Raw genomic sequence first — 18,910 nt, 5'->3', positions numbered from 1 at the left:
CGTACTGCGCGAGTTTATAAATGTGTAAGTACGTGGGCTACGCTATGTAGCCGAGTACACACTGTATGCATTGACATAACGTAACCTTATTTCGTGATCGTGATATGTCACGAGTGTATATTTATATGACATATCGGTGTATCGATACATAGCAACCTACTTGTAAACGTCTAGGATTAAAAGCAATTTTATTTTTTACTATGAAATCGTAATTTTGTACGGAATATTAAATTTAATCTTCATCTGGCGTGTATCTCTGAAACGAACCTCCAACTTTTGACAGCTTCTCCCATGATACTCATTTTCCTGAAATTATATGAACGAGAAAATAATCGTGAAATATTCTGAGTGTATGCAAATTAAAAAGTGTGCGTAAATATTATTGCAAACTAAACTGCACAAAATGTTTCGGGTTACTTTTGACGATTTGATCAATGCTCGATCGTTTCAAATATTATGTGTTTTATGTACTGAATGCCTGGAAACTCGTATTTTATAACATAATGGTATAAAATGTAAGGTATGAGTATACAGAATTTACACACGAGAGTAAAAAAGAGAAGGAAAGACAGGGAAAAAGGGGAACACATAAATTAAATAAAAAAAAAAATCTGAAGGAATAAAGTTACGTTTTAAGAAATTTTTACCCATTTTTAATCATAAGGGTAAAGACTGTGAAACGTTTGTTTCGTTGTGGCAAATTAATCTTACTAACAAAATGTTAAGAGAAAGACGTACAGATTCTTCTACGATGACTTGATCAGAAGGTAATTATTGTAGTTATTAAATAATTAATTGTATGTTATACACAGATTTCATAAAGATTGTGTGTTATAGAATTTTAAAAATACAGTCTATAACATGATACGGCCTCTCATCGAGGAAAGTACCTGGTGTTACTGGGTCGTCTCTGTTGGAGCATTGTTATCATTTCTTGGTCTCGTCGTTGCTTGTATTTGCAGCTGTCGCCGTAATGAGAATAAGTAATTAAGCATGCAATTATAATCATGATTATAGTAGTATGGTAGTTGATTTTACTATTTACAAGGATATGTTCAATTGTGATTCCTTTAAATAGGAATGAATTTCTTGGCCTTGCTGGATCGGTAACTATAAACGATTCTGACAATGATGGCTTTAACAGAGTTCCAGTAACAAATGCCACTCAAGTAACAACACAAGATGCTGTTGAAAGCGGGAAAAGGTTTGTGCTAAAAGCTTGATGCAGCAACTTCATTAAAGAGCATTGTGTCATGGTGATATTAACTGCTATTTGAAGAGTTCAACTGCATTGTTGCTTTAATGCATGCAGTTTATAGCACATATACCTTATGTATGTATATCTGTGTGTATTTAGAATAACTTTTATGTTCTATGTTTAGATCAACCAGTGCCAATAGAAGTCTTCCGGATATTCCAAAAGACAGGGAAAAGAAAGTCGAAAATACAGATGCATCTGTATCCCAAAGTATTTATGAAACCACTGAAACTATCGGAGATCAATCGGAGCTGTATGCCACGGTTCGGGATACAGGTATTAACATAACATCAAAGATGATTTACAGCATTTACTTTGATGATTTAGAATTAACTTTGTTCAATATAGCGGCAAAGGAAAGGATATCGAAAGAGGAAATACAAGAAATTTCACATCAAAGGCCTTTGATTCAAGAAAACTCGACAGACCAGTATTCAAGATTTACGTCCCCGAATTCTGATACTGGTAAGAACGCAAAAAGTTGCTCTCTTATTTTTTATTATCGATTCATTTTACTTATTCGAAAACTTTGATCTTTGTTTCAGTCGAACATCCATACGCTCAACTTCAAAACGTTCAAAAGACTGAAGTTAATCAATCGAATAGGTAACCGTAGTAGCAAGGAGAACAATCAGTAAAATGAAATTCCCTTGTTATTAAAATCGATAATAATTTTGCAGAAACAATGTGAAACAAATACCGATCGATGCCGAGCAACCATCCACCTCAACGTGCCAGGTTGGAAATGGAAACCCGGTTGCTCCTCCGCGAACTCGTCGATCGTCCTCGCACAATTCGCTTTTAACCAATGAAACCGCTACTTATGACATTCAAGCGGCTAATGCCATATCAGGTGGAGTACAAGCTAATCAAGATTTACCGTACATGACGCCACCACTTTCGATGTTACTTCCTCAGTCGTCTCAACCCCGTTCCAATAGTCCGCAACAACACTTCAGTGGAGACTCCCAAGACTCGAGTTAATAAGTTTTGCGTAAATTTGTCTTACGTAACGTAATGAATCATTGTTTAAACAATCATTTTTTTTGCAGAAGGATACACCAGTATAAGCGTAAGAGAACCTTTAGCTAACATCATAGCGCAAACGAAGACAATTTGTCGGCAAAATCAGTCTATCAGACCTCTTACGGACCCTCACTACGCGACGGTGTCGGATGACTCTGGTATTCACGATATGCTAACTGTTATCTAATGCTTATCATTGATAGCTCATAGAAAATACTGTATGTTTGATAGATGAAATGTATGCCGCGATCGACGAACAAGACAAGATATATACTAGTGGCAGCGAAACGTACGCTCAAATACAACCAACCATGACAGAGGTTCAACGAGTAACGCAAAACGAGCAAACGTTATTTTCACGAGCTCCGTCACGTACTGAGGAAACTTATTCTGCTCCACAACCTCCGAGCGTCGACAGTTTGCGACACGTTGCGCACGCCCATTCTAGACAAGGTAAACCATGATTAATCGTCTATAACTTTTCAGCTTGTTGTCTTCCCTTGTTCATGGTTTCTCGTATTGACTACAGCGTCGTCCTCGAGTGCCAACAGTTCTATCGTAAACCCTGCATCACCAAAACCGGAGAAACGCCAGGCTAACTCTCCGCTACCGCCGCCTCCACCTTCGGAAGGCACGATGGAAACGTATGCATCGATCGAGAAAAGAACGAAGAACGAGGACCGACTGAAATCGACGCTGTCGAACGAAAAATCGTTGGAGGATATGTACGCGAAGGTGATGAAGAAGAAAAAAGACGCGGAAGAACAGCAGAGTGAGCATGCCTGTCCTCACAGTATTCTACTGCCTTCGGAAATCGTCGCTCCTGCTGGGACGTTCAGAAAGCCCAGTCTGGTTGAAATAAACAGAATTTCATCGTCTAGTCACGATTCTATCGAGGTACAAAAGAAAGAGTCTGATTCCGCCCATTATTCCGCCACTTCAAACAATTCTATTAGCAGTTTTCATTCGGAGGTTGTCCTTTTGAAGTCGCCTAGGAGTAGCGATATCGCGGATATAAAATCTTATGGAATCGATCATGGTTACGAAGCAGTTGCCATAGATTTACTGAAGACTAATCCAACGACGATTCGCGAGCCCCGTGATCCCAATTACGAAACACTACGCTCGCAGGAATATTCTGCGAAGAGCGTGGATTATCATCAGAGCGGTAGTTCGGCTGCGATAGGCGTACGAAACGGCACAGATCTGCCAACAGCTTACACCGTACCGTTCAAACAACCGAGGCAAGCGAGCAACGCTAGCAGCGAAGATCCTGGATACGAAAAGGTTAGACTGAGAAAAAGAAGAATCGACGTGGATCAAGACACGGATTCGGAACCAAATTACGAGAGTATGCCGCACGATTCGGGTGAACCTAATTACGCGTCGGTTTGCCGACCGGGCGACAGCGACACGGATCCTAATTACGAATCTGTCAATCACGGAGACCCGAATTACGAGAGCGTTAAATATATGAGCGTTGCTCGTACCAACGAAGAACCACCCTACGAGCAAGTGAACTCGTATAAAACCGAACATCTAGACGGATACGAAAAAGTGAGGAAGCAGTTATCCAACGCCGATTACGAAAGGATATACCAGGATCATTCTATGGACCTGATCGATAACGGGGATACCGACGACGAGCAATACGTGCAAGTATAATTATACTTGCGAGTCTTCCTCGCTCCTTTTTTTCTTTCCTCTGTATCCACTTTTTATCTTCGAAGAAGACCAATTAGTTACACGATAGGTATCGTTCTTCAATGTTCAAGGGTTTAGTATGAACTCGCCCATAAAAGGCCTAAGCTGCTCCCCGATTTAGTTAACGCGTACGAGAACTGTACGAGACTTTTTGTGCGTGCCAGTGAAATTGTACTCTCCATTTTTGACAAAAAGCATTATTTTTCTTATAGCATCACATAATCATTCCTCTCATTTTTGCTGACGAGTTGTTTCCTTCGAAACACCGCGTAGGTCCTTTGATCCAAAGAAGCAAAATGCGCACACGTACAGACATTTAATGTTAAACGCGTTTGTGGTAACGGGTAGAAGTATCCGTCGAGCATTTATAGCAATGTAACTCGTTCAAACTATCGTACGTTTCATTTTATCGTAAACTGTTTCTTTGCGCATCATAGTAGATGAACGGTACCGACAAACGATCGGCGTAAAAGAAAACTATCGATTAACACTTTCGTGAGGAACGTCATTAATTACGAGCACGATTTCTTCCATATGTTTGTAGATTTGTAAACCGGTGTATATAAGTATGATTTATCGTTTTCTATACATCTTTTGTAAGAGGCCTTGCGTTTTTTTATCTGTGCTTGCAAAGTAACGTGACGCACTTTAGCACAACGGAACCATAACAGATGACTAGTATGACGCTACATGTAAAAGAAAATATGAGACATTGAGCGTAACACACAATTTTGTATAGTGTCAAATTATGGAAGAATTAAAAAGAGGGAGTTTTTATGATTGAACGTTTGCTTTAAAAATGCAACGACCCGTATTCTTTTATGATTGTATTTTTACGATTTGTATTTTCCATGAAATCGAATATTTTGTCGGTAAAATAAAAGAGAAGCTTGAAAAAAATGTCTCGAATTTTACTACCGTTATTTTACTATCAACAGATCAAGTTTATGAAAACGAAGAACAAGAACAACAACAACGAATCAAGATGACTAGCTTAAAAATATATTTCGCGTTCTTTCGAAGAAACAAATTTCTCGAAATGTAAATGTTGCGTATTTGCGGAACAAGTTCGTACAACTTCGTTGAAAACGTTGGGATCTGGATAGGATGTAGCTTAAGTTTAACGTACGTTTTACAAGTAGACAAGTCTTTTTCGTACATTCGATCACGTACGAATCGTTTAATAAAGTCCGTACACTTTTTATTATCGGAACACACGTTTCTCTATAAACCACAAGGATAAATTTGTTTTTCGTCCTAAGTCGAAATGAGTGAAAGTATACCAACGCTTCGATACAATAAAAATTGAAAGAAACTTTGTTGAGCGTCTGACAACAAAATCGAAGGATATCGATGTTACTACGCGTTCAACGTTCATGGAACACGAACGGAAGAAAGCACCGGTCGTTGATCATAGTTCGAGTAAAATAGCACGATGTCACACGCTGTTGAGACTGCTAGCCTCTTCGGCTTCGCTCTCGCTCGCAGGACTAATCGACGATTCTAGTTGAAATCTTGAATCAAAATCATTGGTCGAGTCCTGATAACGCTGTTGCTGTAGTTGCTGTTGATCATGATTATGATTATGATGATGATAGTAACTATGATACTGATGATTATGGTGGTGGTGGTGGTAGTGGTGGTGATGCTGAAGTAAATTTTCATCGTGATAACATCGATTCTTTTCATCCATACGCTGTCGTAGCTGATCGAGATGCACTGCTTGAACTCGTCTTTTTAGCTTTCGATGATAAAACAGGCAAACGATCAATACTACCAACACCGTACCAACGGCGTAACTCGCAGGAACAGCATAATTATCCGCCTGTACAACCGTATCACCTGTAACACGAGTGTTCTCTGTTAAACGTGTTTGACCGTACATCTATGTGTATGTTTATCACATATTTGTAACATTTCAATGTTCATATTTATTCGTTTGAAACGATCAAAGTATTTCGTCAGTTCACTGTATATTTACACGTAATTTACAAATACGTTCGAAAAAGAACGCGACTAGCGCCATTTTTCGCGCGGCCCTAGTGACCGGTGATCTTTGAAAGGAAGGAAAAAGAAGCTAGAAAAAAAAGTTATTCGTAAAAGATAACCCGTCCATGTTCGCGTCTAAAGATAATGGGAAATAGTTACAGAGATAGAGACAGAGATAGAAAGAGACGGAAATACAGGTAAAGGTGGAAATACAGAGAAAAGAAATGTACATGCTACTAGACACGGAGAAGTTTGCATTCATCTTAATCATGCGTTTTTCCGTAAACTATGCGTAAAAGAAAAGCAGAAAGTATTCGTAAATCTGTAGACATTCGAGATCCAATTATGGAACTTGGGAATAAACGAAACGGTGGTTGCCCTTAATATTGGTCCAATTGCAAAGTTTCAATTCTTCGAAATCGCATTCTTTCCGCTTTCGTTTAAACAGTATTAAGGACTGGTTTCGTGTTAAACGTATAAATGATATTAATAGAATCGAAAAAAAATAAAAAGAAATGAAAAGACGGTACGTGTGCAATACTGTGAGTGAACTCACGTGATAGGGAAGATCATAACATGCCGGATCGTCGGAAGCTTCATGAAGGGCTCAGATGGCCACGAACACAAAGCACAGAGAGAGAAGAAGCATGGCAGAGACTCCAGCCAGTGCTGGCGACAATGGGGCTGATGCTGCACCTGCGACACCACACACGGTCATTCACCCACTCAATCCCTTCATTCTCTCACCTGTACATACACAACTACGTGCTACTTACCCAAAATATTACAATTTTATACATACTTGTCCTCGAGTACTATCATACAATGTTTTACTTTCGATTTATTTTTCGATATCAGACATCTGGTCCCCTACCCTATTTTCCGTTTATTTTATGAAACGTGTTGCAAAAGTCGGTGCATCGGCATTACTTGAATCGAACCGAATCGAAAGGATTATACCCGAGCATCTCGATGATGATTAAACGCACATGTTTTCGTACGACATGAAATGATTTGAATTATTGGGCGAACATTCTTTGGCAGTTTTTTAGTGACCGTATGCAAGTACATCGTATAGTAATGATACTAGTTCTTTTATTTTCGCGATATGATACAAGCGGAAGATAGAATAGAAAAGACAAATAAAAGTTATTTTGTCATCTCTCGGAAAATTACGCTCCTCAGTATTATCAGCACCCGTTAAGAATTCGTACCATTCGCGTGTATTTCTGTCACGCGATGCAAGTATCGTTCTGATTCTGCGTGCTACGTGTACGTGTGTGACGCGCGCACACGTGCGTGTATGTGTCGTACATGCATACATACATACACACTCGCGTATATGGATGCGTATATATACATACATAAGTATACAAATATAGAAAAAAATATATGTACACATAGGACGAAAAGTTTGAAATTTTTGAACCGTACAATATATGGTCTAACGCTTTGTATACAATAAAGTTCGTAGAAAATAAGGTGCGCGATCTTGAACCCAGGAAACTTTTGCACTTCGACATCCGTACTTCCACGATTATCATTGAACGTCCCAATTGCACGTATATACATAAGTACAATGGACAAACAACTAAAATGATATGTATATATACACACATGTATATATACACATACACACACGCGAAAAGGATTAATTTAAGGTTTTATAATATAAAAAGAGAACACGTTCGAAAAACTTGTAGAATAATAATATCTATTGAACGATTCGAAAGAATTACATACTCGACATTGGATCGGTGTGTATAGTTTGCAACGGAGAAAGTATATGTATCTATCTACCTATGTATATGTATACAGAGGTGTATCGATCGTAGAAGCAAGGTAAAAGAAGAAACCGACCACAGCTTATAAGGAGTTGTTTTCTCGATGTTTTCTAACGATTGCGAAACTTACAGTTTTCCTCGTCCGAAGTATCAGCCGGGCCACAATTATAAATGTTATTACACCGAAGCGAATCGGCGATGCAGTATTTACTTTTGCTGCACAAAAACTGATCCTGGCAGCTGGTGTTCATGCTGACTTCGGTCCATGTTGCTCTGAAGCCTTGTTGTCCTACCGCCTTGTCGGCCAAAATAAAGCTGAAAAGGACAACAGAAGAAAGAGAAAGAATTGAGGTTGCTATCGGCATAGACACGACGTAGACTCGAGGAGTTACGTCGAGAGAATCGTACGAAGAATCGTGAACGAACAAACCTAAGCCGCATGTTATTATCCTCGGACAAATACGTCCATTTAACGTCCGGCGTTTTTACGCCACACAGTTCGATCGGCGTTAACAACGAAGAATACCACATGCGTAGTACTGCAGCTGGACAACCGCGAACTAAACACAAATAATCGCCATCATTTAACGGGTTGATGCTTATAATTAAATAAGGAATAAAGGGATCAAAGATGCGACGTACCTGACTGATCACCTTCTACGGAAAATAATTCAAAGTTTAACAGTATCTGGTGGTTGGGCCGAACTCTTATAAACCAATTACAAGTTTTGCTAGCAAAATTTCTCGCGGGTCCGTCGTATTTGTTCGGAAAATTTGGACTGGCGATTATGCCGTAATTCACGCTACTTATATTCGATCCACAATCTGTAACATAAACGATTATAAATACATGCATCTGAGAACTTAAGGAGAGTGTAAAGAAATACCTCCAAAAATGGGTTTGGCCACTTCGAACGTGTAGCGCGCTTTGAAGCCGCTAGAAACTAGTTCGAAATCCGAATGAAGGATTACTTTTAAACCGAGCGCACCGAGATTTGATTCTACGGGTCCCGGAGCCGTGCTACCACAATATCTACCTATCAATTTTTCCGTATCGTCTCGATACATATTGTAGATTTCTAGCCAATCGTCTTGACAAACATTTAGCCTAATGACACAAAAGAACAGATTGATGTTTTCGTTCTTGCTGTTTTTTGCCAACAATAGGCATTCAGTGTATCATTAAACTTACCCATAGTGACCAACAGTGACATTCGTGTTTTTCGTTCTGACTTTAAAATAATCGAATATCAAGGTAACTTGTTCGTTCGGAGTCGCTAAAAAAAAATAAGTACAATTCGTGTCACTGGGATAATTGCTGGGATGTCGCGGAGAATTAAATTCTCCCTTCTTGCGCGAGGAACTGCGGTACGTGAACGTACAGCTTCCATCAGGAGCTGCTGTACCCGGTATCTTATATTCCGTTTCAAAAGTGTAGCTGTAAATTATATACATACACATGTATAAATCTGCATTGTACAGGTATTGTACGATCGAGAATATTATTTCCTTACTTTGCTTTAAAACCTTGCCCTTGTGATTCTCCGCTACTAAATACCATTACCAGTCTCGGACCATCGCTAACTACGTGGCTCGGATTGCTCTTTAAACCGCATAATTCGTGATCGAATTTATCGTAAGAATCGGTGGCTTCTTGTCCTTTCAGATACAACTTTAAGTAGCCATCGGTGCACGACGAACTAAATCAGGGAACAAAGAGAAAATTGTATCGAAGACGAAGTAAAACATAGACGTAGAATAATGTAATTGCACTTACTCTCCTGTTGTCGTATTTCTTGGTATCTGAAATGTCGTGAACACTAATCGAACGCGTTCCAGATGTTGCGAGTCTTGCATTCCATATATGAAATACCGACATACCACCTTCGGTATGTACGGATACGGGTAATTTGGACTAACGACATGACCAGAGGACTCCTTTTTACTCAAGATCTTCTGATCGCATTCCGATCCTCGAATATGCTCACCCTTGTAAGCGGTTATGAAGTCTGAGTAGACAGAGACGAGCGTGTACACGCACACGTACACGTACACGTACAGATATACGTACGTAGATATATGCATGCAAATGCACGCGCATACGCATACGACGCGAACAGAACAGCACTCGTGTACGAAGTGCAAATTAAACAATCTAGCGTATGCGAGTGCGCGGGAAGTAGAAAAACTAGTTCAGTTTGAATTTTTAATGTTTCAAACTTACCTAACTTAACAAAACTTTCGGAGAATTCGAAGATTCCCTTGAACCCCCGATTTTGCGTGTTTGCTGTACGTTCAAGAGTTTCGAACAGTACGAATAGACTAGATTCGGACGAATACAACACCAAGTTTCGTTGCTGTCCACAATATGTTCCAATAACGGCAGACGTATTGTCCAAACCATCGTAAACTTTAACGTAGTCCAACGGACAACTATAAAACGAGAGCACGATCAAAAAACGTCTCGATAGAGCTGGAAAGGCGCGAACGCTTTTCCTTTCAAGTGCCGCATAAAGGCATACCACTACGTTGACAGTGATTCACGTATACGTACTGCGGACCTCCAAAGTACAAATCAAAGTCTCGAAATTCCAAGCGTACTCGTTGGCTATGTTTCCCGATAAACTTGTAGCTACACGTCAGACCTTTTGGATAAGTGCCCGGATACGTAGGAGATAATATGTTGCCGCTACGTTTGTGCTCCGAATTCACCGTAAAAGAACACGGCGTGCTAGGAGCTGGCGTTCCCACCTCGTATTCCGCTGCAAATAACGTCGTCGATTATCGTCGAACAGTTTTTCGTCAACGTTTTCAAACTTTGTACCGTATGGTTCGAATACGCGCCATCGCGGAAAACTCGAACGCATAACGGTAACGATGATAACTAAAAAAGAAAGAACAAAAATAAATAAAAAGAAAAACAAAAAATTAACTTAAAAATCAAGAGTAAAAGAAACAGAAGAAGAAGGAGATGAAGAGTAAACGTACATGCATTGACAAACGCGTAAGTACCGCTAAAGAGGCTGGGTAACGTGATATTTTTATCGGTGTAGAAACTAATGGCGATTCCCTGGTAAAGGGAAACCCGCCTGCGAGGTGGTATCGGACCGCAGAAACGTCCACCGAAAGGCGTATCCACTAACTTGGTCACGTTCTCCGATCTTATTTCGGTGTACAAGTCAACGTATTCGTGGACGCAGCTGCAAACGAAAGATTTTCATGATGACTCGTGGCCAAATGACGCGATACAGGATCGACTGACACTTACGCAGGTATTTCTCCAACGGCGGCGCCGCTATCAAACGCAAGTCGAATAAGTGGATAAATAAAGAACGTACGTCGTCGATGAGAAACAACTTACTGTGGCGGAGTTCCTCGAAGACCGAACGTATTGAAAACCAACTCTACCCGTTGCCGCGGTCCGGCGAAAAACGTGTACACGCATTGTCGAGATTCCCTTTCCGGGTTAATTAACGACGGAGCATAAAAAGTTCCTTCCAGCGGACCATCCGGCGTGCTTATAAACTTTTGATCGCATTCTGTGGAATTGTACGGGCATAAACATTTTTCTTTTTATCCAGGAACGTCTCGCTTCTTCGAACGCTGTGTAACTAACCTGTACTGCTACGCGGACAAAGTAGCAAGAACAAGATAAAAGCGGGAGAAACGAAATTGTTCCAAGAAGCATGCCAGAGTACCGAAGCCATAGTGCATCCTAGAGGTACGAAATCGAATTTAGTGCTTTTTTTAACTCCTTCCTTCGAATCGAGAGATATACGTTATTGATAATAGCTAACGACGAGTTTACCATATCGTCAATCTTTATTCCACGTATAGGAAGAATATGAAAAGTTACTCCCAAACATCATCTGTAATCACACATGTTTCGCTCGTTAGATACAATACCGATCGCGTCGAACACACAGCATCTATTTTATCGACCCAATTCGAGATGATGGATCGATAAACGTAATCTATGGACAGTACGAAGCATGGGTGCAAGTGCTAACGCATCGCATCGTGTCGCGTCGCGCCGTATCGGCGAATCGATCCTTCCTGTCCTCTATAAACTAACCAAACGTATGTCGCATCGAATCAAAAGGTAAATTACGCAAGGACAAATCATTGCAAGTAATACGTATCGTATACAAACACGATTCCAGATGATCGAAATGACGTTGCTTCGAGGAAGTATCCCTAGCACGTGTCGAGTTTATTTGTCATTATTTGCCACGCCCTCAAAATCACGTATCCCCCTTTCAAACGCGCTCTTTTCGAGTTTTGCCCAGGAATATCGGACGCGCTCATTGATACGAAGAAGTCATGAAGTTCGCCAGATAAACGAAAGAACTAGGCTGACAGAATCGAAACCGCGCCCTTTACTGTCTACTTTATTCAGATGAAATCGACAAACAGGATTATTCGATTCGCCGTATTTGTATCGTTCAAACTTTACAAAGTAACGCGCGATTTTGAAATCAATTTTTCTTCGTACAAATATACTCCGTACAGTTGCGAGAAAAATTCCGCGAATCGGAACAGAAAAAAGTAAACGATTATCGACGAATCGTCGTCCTTCCGTAAAAAGATAAACGGACTGTTTCAATCGTACTGGTTCGTTTTCCTCGATAAACATACAAGGATATGAAACGTATACTTACGTGATCGAACAGCAACGCGAATTCGTACCTCGGTAAATCACCGAGTTTAAGCTTCGGATCTTATTCAACGTTCGCACGAATTGAAACGTTGAAGGAAAAGATACGACGATGTCGTCGTCGGTCGACCGTCGACCGACCACCACCACCACCACCACCAGGTTCTCGAACGTTTTCCTCCGGTGCACGAGCGTCCTTTCTCATCGAATGCAAAGCGCGCGCACTTCACGCCGCGCTAGATCGTGATCTCCTCGAGCTCGCGCGTTCCGCAAATCGCGAAATGCGAGTCGTCAGAACGATGGTCGCTCCGTAAACAATAAACACGGTGACGAAACGCAGAATCCAGCAATTTCGTGATCTTTTCGACGCGTGTCACGCGTAACGCACACCTTTCGTTAACTCGTTATCGACTCCTTGAAATCGTGTTACGAGAACTATGTCGACGCGATACGTCGCCCCCGATATCTGCTGCATGCACCAGCGAAACTTCTGTATTACGCGTACGCCATACGGAAATCTAGAGCGTACGAGGTGCGCGCGTGCACGCACGCACATGTACGTTGCACGCGCGAACTTTCGTGAGACCAACAGAGACGTTGAACGAGACGATCCGAACGACGAGGAACACCCTGCAGCCGTAACCCACTCTTTCCAGTTCTACGGAGACACTGGTTTACCCCGATACGCCCTAACCGTAAGGGAGAAACGAAGAGAGGTCGCTCGGATCAGTCAGAGCAACAGTGGGGGTGAAACGACCGAGAACGAGGGATTCTGCATCGATCGAAGAAGCCTCGAGACGAGACGCTGGTACGAACGATCGAACAGGATCGTTTAAACTCGTCACGGAAACGATCACTCCTTGATATTCGTTATTGTAATCGAACTTTATTATGTACTCCCTTACGTCATATCCCACGCTCGACAAAATAAAAATTAACATCCGATTTTCAAAAATTTTTAAAATAAGAAAAATGTATTTATTGTATAAATGTAAAAATAAAATGGTTAAAAATCTGAAATATTCGTCGATTTATTAGGATATCGCGGAGAGAACGAAAGCGCTTTTAAATTATTTCGAGATGAGAACGCGGACGATATTGCTTTTCCCTCTCTTCTATCTTTTCACCCCTACAACGTTATCGTTACTCGTACAATAGCGTCGGAGGAGATACGAGCAGCAGGAAATTATGGAAAAAGGAAAAATCAATAGCCGTAACGACGACTCGCGCGGTATTCGGGAAAGCTGATACCGTGCAAATAAATACAGCATCGTTTAAGAAAGGTAATTCACATACAACTGTTTATTGAGACATGTAGAATACATCTGGTCATACACAAAAATCTTTGACACTTTAAATCAAGCTCCTAGCCCAAAAAAGGAACCGTTTCAACGTCGTTTTTAAATTCATCGATAATTATTATGTTCAACTACGTCACACTAAAATTATTGAGGGCAACTTTTAAAATTGCGGGAATTAAAAAAAAGCAAAGCAATTGGAAGATGAATAATTAAAAAAAATAATCTGAAAACGCAATTACTAACGATAGAAGAATTTGGTCGTAAGAAATTTGTAAGAAATTTGTAAGAAATTTTTTTTTTTCTTTTTTTTATAGCCATGGAGCTGACGTGTGGCATGTGGCGCGAGAAACATAAACCGTTTATATTCGTGTGAATAGTGTTACGTACTTTGTTGTTTTTTTTTTAACATTTTTTTTGTCATTTTCTTTTCGTACACAATTGTTCATTTTTTTTTTGTTTGTTTGTTTGTTATCGTTCGTTATTTGTTTTCCTCATTAGTGCTATATAACATCACGTCACAAAATGCATATTCGCAGGAATATAATATATAATATATTTATATATAATTAAAAAACACATCTTTGGGCCGTTATTAACATAAATTGAGCGACCCAAAAATCACACAACATCCGCCTGACACGGGCCAACCAAAAAGAGTCAAGTTCCCAAGGATGTGTGCCGCGAATTAGGTCAATGACCGGGTAAAAGGGCGCGCGTGGCTACAGCATCGTCAGCCACAGTGGTGCATTTTATCCTAAATGCGACCGATAACCCCCCAGGCACCCCAGCTGCCGCACACCGGTCAAAGTATAAAATAGCGCAAAGAGGGTAAATGATATAACGTTGGGGCACCTTAAGGCTGGGGTAGGGCCAATATCGTAACGCTAGTACCTAGATCAGTCTAAAGTCTCGTCACCGTGAACTGCTTCCGCTTTTGCCAGGTTATGCTTCCTTGCCCCCGCAAGCTGGATTTGTTTCCTTTTTCCCTTTATCCCTTTCTTTCTTGCTATCTATCGTTCTTTCTTTCTTACTCTCTTTCTTGCTAGCTTTCTCTTTCGTTCGTTCGTGCTTTCGTTCGTTCGTTCGTTCGGCCGTCCGTTCTTTCTTTCTTTCTTTCTTTCTTTTTTCTCGCTTGCATCTTTGCTTCCTACCTGCCTGCCTGCTGTTTCGTAATATACGTATATGATCTTCCTTTACTACAAATTTCGAAGGAAAACCAGAATTTATATTGAAACGTTATCGTGTTACAAAAATCCACTCAGTATAATTAGCAATATTATTCTTATCGTATCGTTAATATTAATATTATTACATCCTCGATAACATGATTTTATAAATAGGACGTGTGTAGGTAAGTAGAATAGGTAGGTATAAAATATGGTAAGTGAATAATGATGATTGATAGGAGAGGGGGATGGGAGAAGGCTAAAGGAATAAAAGGTAATAACATTCAACCGATACAGAGGAAATATATCAGTTTCTGTTTGTTTCGTTCCTAACCGCTGGCTCCTTTTCTATCTTTTCTTTTCTCATTCGCTTCGATTCCTTTGCTTCCCTTCCATCCAACCATCCTTGCCATCATCCTCCTCCAAGTTCTCCCGCTTTCTCTCTACCTCTCTCTCTTTCTCTCTCGCTCTCTCTCTCTCTCTCGTTCTCTCGCTCTCATGCTCCATATCTTCTCTTTCTCCCGTTCACACTCCGAGTTGCTTCCTTCCGATAGACAATGACCGCATGACTGGGGACAGGAAGTAAAAGTAAGGGGCCTTTGATCTTTACGTTACAGTCATCATATTATCGCTGTTAAAACGGTATCGATGGCATAGAAATATGAAGTTTAAGTAAAAAGCGAATAATAATAATAGTATGTAACAAAATGCTCATCGATGCGATTAGTTTTCAAACGATCGATCATCCTTGAACCCTATTCGTTCGCGAAAATCGATCGCTCGAAAACTTTCAGTGGACAGAATTCGTGTTTTCTTTCTCGCGTACTGAAATTTCTATCGTTCCCGTATGAAACCGTGTTTTCCCGATGCCTACTTGTACGCGCGCGCGCGTGCTTTTTTTTTCTGTATGTACGTGTGCACGTGATATTGAAACGGAGCCGACGTACGCGCTAATTCGTTTTCCGATCCTACACGATAGAACAATACGGTGATATGCAGTCGCTTCGTTACAAACGAATTTTAATGTTTCTCGTTAAACTTTTAACTTTCTACCTTTTCATCGTAATAAGTCGGGGGGTTGCGTGTGAAATGGTATCAAGCTTTTGCTTATATCTTTTTTCGAATATTCTCCAGAACAGGGGGCGGGGTGTCTGGGCTCCAGGGACAGGGACCAACTATAAGCCCGCACTTACAACTCTTACTAATTAACTAACAGGCTAACAATAACAACGAGTCAACGCTCAAAATGTGTGCTGTATGCATTCACGCGATCGTAAACGTTGCGTTCACTTTACGCGTCCTAAATCAATCCGTGACTATCATTATCAAATTTCGGTAGTCAGTCGTTTCTAAAAAGATCTGCGCGAGCGCGCACGAGCGCTGCGCGAATCACGCGACGAAACGTAACGTAAAAATTTTGAAAGTAAAATTTTAAAATTAAAAAAAAAAAAAAAAGAAAAACAAAACATATAAGCTATGCTTTTTCTCTATTTATCTCACATTCGTTCGTGTTCAACGGTTCTTTGTTTCGTTTTCGAATTTCAAAAGATAACCAAAGAAAAGGAAAAAATAAGAAAGAAAAAAAGAACGCGAAGAAGCAAAAGAAACAACGAAACAACAAACGTCTTTTTTAAATTTAGACTAATTTCCGCTCTCGTAACGCTATCACCGAAAAAACAAACAAATATTACACGTATGCGCGGTTCTTAATATTCAGTTTTGTCTCGATTAAAGTTTCGTACGTCCGTTCGACGCTTTATTCCGTGATCGTAACCGACCGAACACGATAAATGTTCGTAGAACCGTTGATTCCTAAACCTTTCAGTTTCTACTTCCGTAAGACCTGTCTGACCCTTAATAATAATAATAGTTTCACTGACTGTACACATTATAGACCAACAATAGAAGGTCTAGCGGCGCTTGGCGCGCTCTACGCATACGCGACATCGCATCGTACGTTCGCGCACGGCCGCGTTTACGCGCGCAATTGTTCACGCGCGGATGCATGCCGATGCACGCGGATGTACGCGTCCGTACGTATACGCGCAAGCATACACGCGCGGCACACAACGTATCCGCGCGTTCTTCTCTCTTTCTCAACCGTACAAAAATTATTCAAATTTATCACTATATCGATACTCGCGAGATCTCATTCACGCGTCACGACTCTTCTATCATAAAATTCTACCTCCATTCGTTCTCGCTTGACTCGCTCGTTCCGACATTCTTTCCGGCATCGCCAATCGTCCCACCACTTCCGTTACATCGTTACGCTTAATTCCTTGTCACTCGAGTTCTTTCGTCTACTGCTCTCTCTTAATTCCTATCATCGAGTTCTTTCTCTTTTCTTTTCCATACGTACACCTACACTAACATTCACACACGCGCACGCTCTCACAATCACATATACGCGATCTCTCACACGTATACTTGCAACATTGAACCGCGGTATAATAAAATCGCAGGCTTCACCGATTTCTCTTAATTAGTACAAGCCATCACAATCCTAACGTCAACGTCGCTGATCTTCGCGTATCACTTGGCAGTAAACAATGTGACAATGTAGTAGTACTTAAAAATTAATATACGTATACGTATACATACGTATGCGTACACATATCTGTGCATCGTTTGACTCGCATACATCGTACATACGTACACGCATACATACATACGTGCATGCATGCATGCACACAAACATACAAACAAACATACATACATATATATACATACGTACGTACATACATACATACAATCATGTCTACACGCGTTCATAGACACGCACGCACATACGGTCATACACAGGTGGCAAGCACGCCTGTCTATACGCGTATACGACATATGCGTTACATGCAAAATTTATACACGTAACGAATATATTGCATCCGCGTATACGAACGGAGAACACGCGCATCCATGTATGGACGTACACGCGCATATATATGCATACATATACGTATATGTATAATAACATTATTAATAATAATAATATAATAATAATATAATAATAATTATAATAATAAAATAATAATAATAATAGCAATAATAATAATAATAAAATAATAATAATAATAATAGCAATAATAATAATAATGATAATAATAGTAGTAGTACGGGGTGGGTTGTTGGGTGGTCACTCCGATGTAATAATTAGTCCCAGTGGCACATCACTGTATACATAATCACAACAATAGCGGGCGATGGTGGTGACGCCGAGCGCACGACGCTTTACACGTTATTTCTTTTTTTTTTCTTACTTGCTTGTCCATCCGATGCTCGAATACGTACGAAAACATGTACAATTACCAGATCGATATAATAAATAGTATATACATATACATATATATATGTATACATATATATATAAGTGGATTATATCCTCCTTCGTTTTTAAATCTTTCTCTACCGTAAATCCATTTTACCGCTTATTACGTGCTCCTCGTTCTTCTTCCACAATTATATTACCTTTTTTTATAATATATATATATATTTTTTTTTTAAGTTTAGTTCGGTTGACTCTCTGTTGCTTTCTACCGCTTTCCTCATAGTTTATCCGTCGTTCGTTTATTCGTTCTTTCGTTCGTTCGTTCGTGCTTGCGTGCGTGCGTGCGTGCTTACGTACGTGCGTGCGTGTTCACTCACAAACTTGCAGAAGTTAGCTCCACGACTGGTAAGAGTCTTGATACCATTCGTGATCGTCACTGGAAATACCGCCTAGCGTAGCGGTCCTGCCTCCGAATCCTATGTCACCGCCGCCACCACCACCACTGCCACCGTTCACACTCGCCAATCCGTACGCGTTGCCCAGTGGTTGCTGAGCGAGGGGTTGGTTTCCCCAGTTGCTCTGGAAGCGACGCTTAGATTCCCCCTGGTTCTGGTGACCCCCGTCAAATTTTCGTTTACCTGCTGTACAAAGAAACAAACAAACCTTTGTCACGTTAACCATCCGATAACCAGCACGATTTTCGCTTTCTTCTTTAGCATCGAATCACCGAAAAATCTTTCCTCGCACCGTCACCTTTTAC

General features: G+C 40.5%; 3 protein-coding genes across 21 annotated transcripts in view; 1 reads left to right on the top strand and 2 right to left on the bottom strand.

Annotated features, from left to right (window-relative positions):
• The first annotated feature begins 41 nt into the window (after positions 1–41).
• Positions 42–16,358, top strand: LOC100877980 (uncharacterized). Of its 3 annotated transcripts, none has more exons than XM_076533792.1 (10): positions 42–767; positions 838–983; positions 1,079–1,204; positions 1,383–1,534; positions 1,607–1,723; positions 1,804–1,864; positions 1,939–2,111; positions 2,311–2,442; positions 2,516–2,737; positions 2,814–16,358. In XM_076533792.1, exons 2-10 carry the CDS (start codon positions 862–864, stop codon positions 3,947–3,949), a joined length of 2,241 nt encoding a protein of 746 aa, XP_076389907.1. In that variant the 5' UTR covers positions 42–767; positions 838–861; the 3' UTR covers positions 3,950–16,358. The 3 variants fall into 3 exon arrangements, with proteins under 3 accessions (XP_076389907.1, XP_012138257.1, XP_003699452.1); XM_003699404.3 differs by having other exon boundaries at positions 44–767; positions 1,939–2,237; XM_012282867.2 differs by lacking the exon at positions 1,079–1,204 and having other exon boundaries at positions 1,939–2,237.
• LOC100877867 (tolloid-like protein 1) lies at positions 5,119–11,612 on the bottom strand. Of its 4 annotated transcripts, none has more exons than XM_003699403.3 (15): positions 11,570–11,612; positions 11,378–11,476; positions 11,123–11,300; positions 11,030–11,056; positions 10,750–10,961; positions 10,316–10,523; positions 9,986–10,194; positions 9,539–9,770; positions 9,276–9,461; positions 8,954–9,199; positions 8,649–8,869; positions 8,404–8,586; positions 8,192–8,321; positions 7,892–8,076; positions 5,119–5,830 (listed from the first exon to the last, which is right to left on the bottom strand). In XM_003699403.3, exons 2-15 carry the CDS (start codon positions 11,466–11,468, stop codon positions 5,427–5,429), a joined length of 2,712 nt encoding a protein of 903 aa, XP_003699451.1. In that variant the 5' UTR covers positions 11,469–11,476; positions 11,570–11,612; the 3' UTR covers positions 5,119–5,426. The 4 variants fall into 4 exon arrangements, with proteins under 4 accessions (XP_003699451.1, XP_012138287.1, XP_076389906.1 ...); XM_012282897.2 differs by having other exon boundaries at positions 10,774–10,961; XM_076533791.1 differs by lacking the exon at positions 5,119–5,830 and adding an exon at positions 6,534–6,673.
• Syp (synaptotagmin binding cytoplasmic RNA interacting protein) overlaps positions 13,692–18,910 on the bottom strand; it is a 23,573-nt gene continuing 18,354 nt past the window's right edge. For 7 of the 14 annotated variants that reach the window (XM_076533799.1, XM_076533796.1, XM_076533794.1 and 4 more), the window contains one exon: positions 13,692–18,791. In XM_076533799.1, coding sequence (XP_076389914.1) covers positions 18,541–18,791 — 251 coding nt within the window. In that variant the 3' untranslated portion in view covers positions 13,692–18,540. The remainder of the gene's footprint in view (positions 18,792–18,910) is intronic. The other 7 variants (XM_076533803.1, XM_076533801.1, XM_076533802.1 and 4 more) reach the window with 3 other exon arrangements.

The sequence above is a fragment of the Megachile rotundata genome, chromosome 7 (genome assembly GCF_050947335.1).
Source record: "Megachile rotundata isolate GNS110a chromosome 7, iyMegRotu1, whole genome shotgun sequence".
Classification (NCBI taxonomy): Eukaryota; Metazoa; Arthropoda; class Insecta; order Hymenoptera; family Megachilidae; genus Megachile; species Megachile rotundata.
Note: the sequence above shows the minus strand (reverse complement) of the source record. Positions and strands in the feature narration are given on the sequence as shown.

Excerpts from the sequence above, each read along its gene's own strand:
- LOC100877980 (XM_003699404.3), top strand. The coding sequence starts at position 862 with ATGATACGGCCTCTCATCGAGGAAAGTACCTGGTGTTACTGGGTCGTC. Across the intron at positions 1,724-1,803 it reads GTCCCCGAATTCTGATACTG|TCGAACATCCATACGCTCAA; the intron begins GTAAGAACGCAA and ends TCTTTGTTTCAG. Across the intron at positions 1,865-1,938 it reads GAAGTTAATCAATCGAATAG|AAACAATGTGAAACAAATAC; the intron begins GTAACCGTAGTA and ends ATAATTTTGCAG.
- LOC100877867 (XM_003699403.3), bottom strand. The coding sequence starts at position 11,468 with ATGGCTTCGGTACTCTGGCATGCTTCTTGGAACAATTTCGTTTCTCCC. Across the intron at positions 10,524-10,749 it reads TTACGCGTTTGTCAATGCAT|CGGAATACGAGGTGGGAACG; the intron begins GTACGTTTACTC and ends CGTTATTTGCAG. Across the intron at positions 9,771-9,985 it reads CGAAAGTTTTGTTAAGTTAG|ACTTCATAACCGCTTACAAG; the intron begins GTAAGTTTGAAA and ends CTGTCTACTCAG.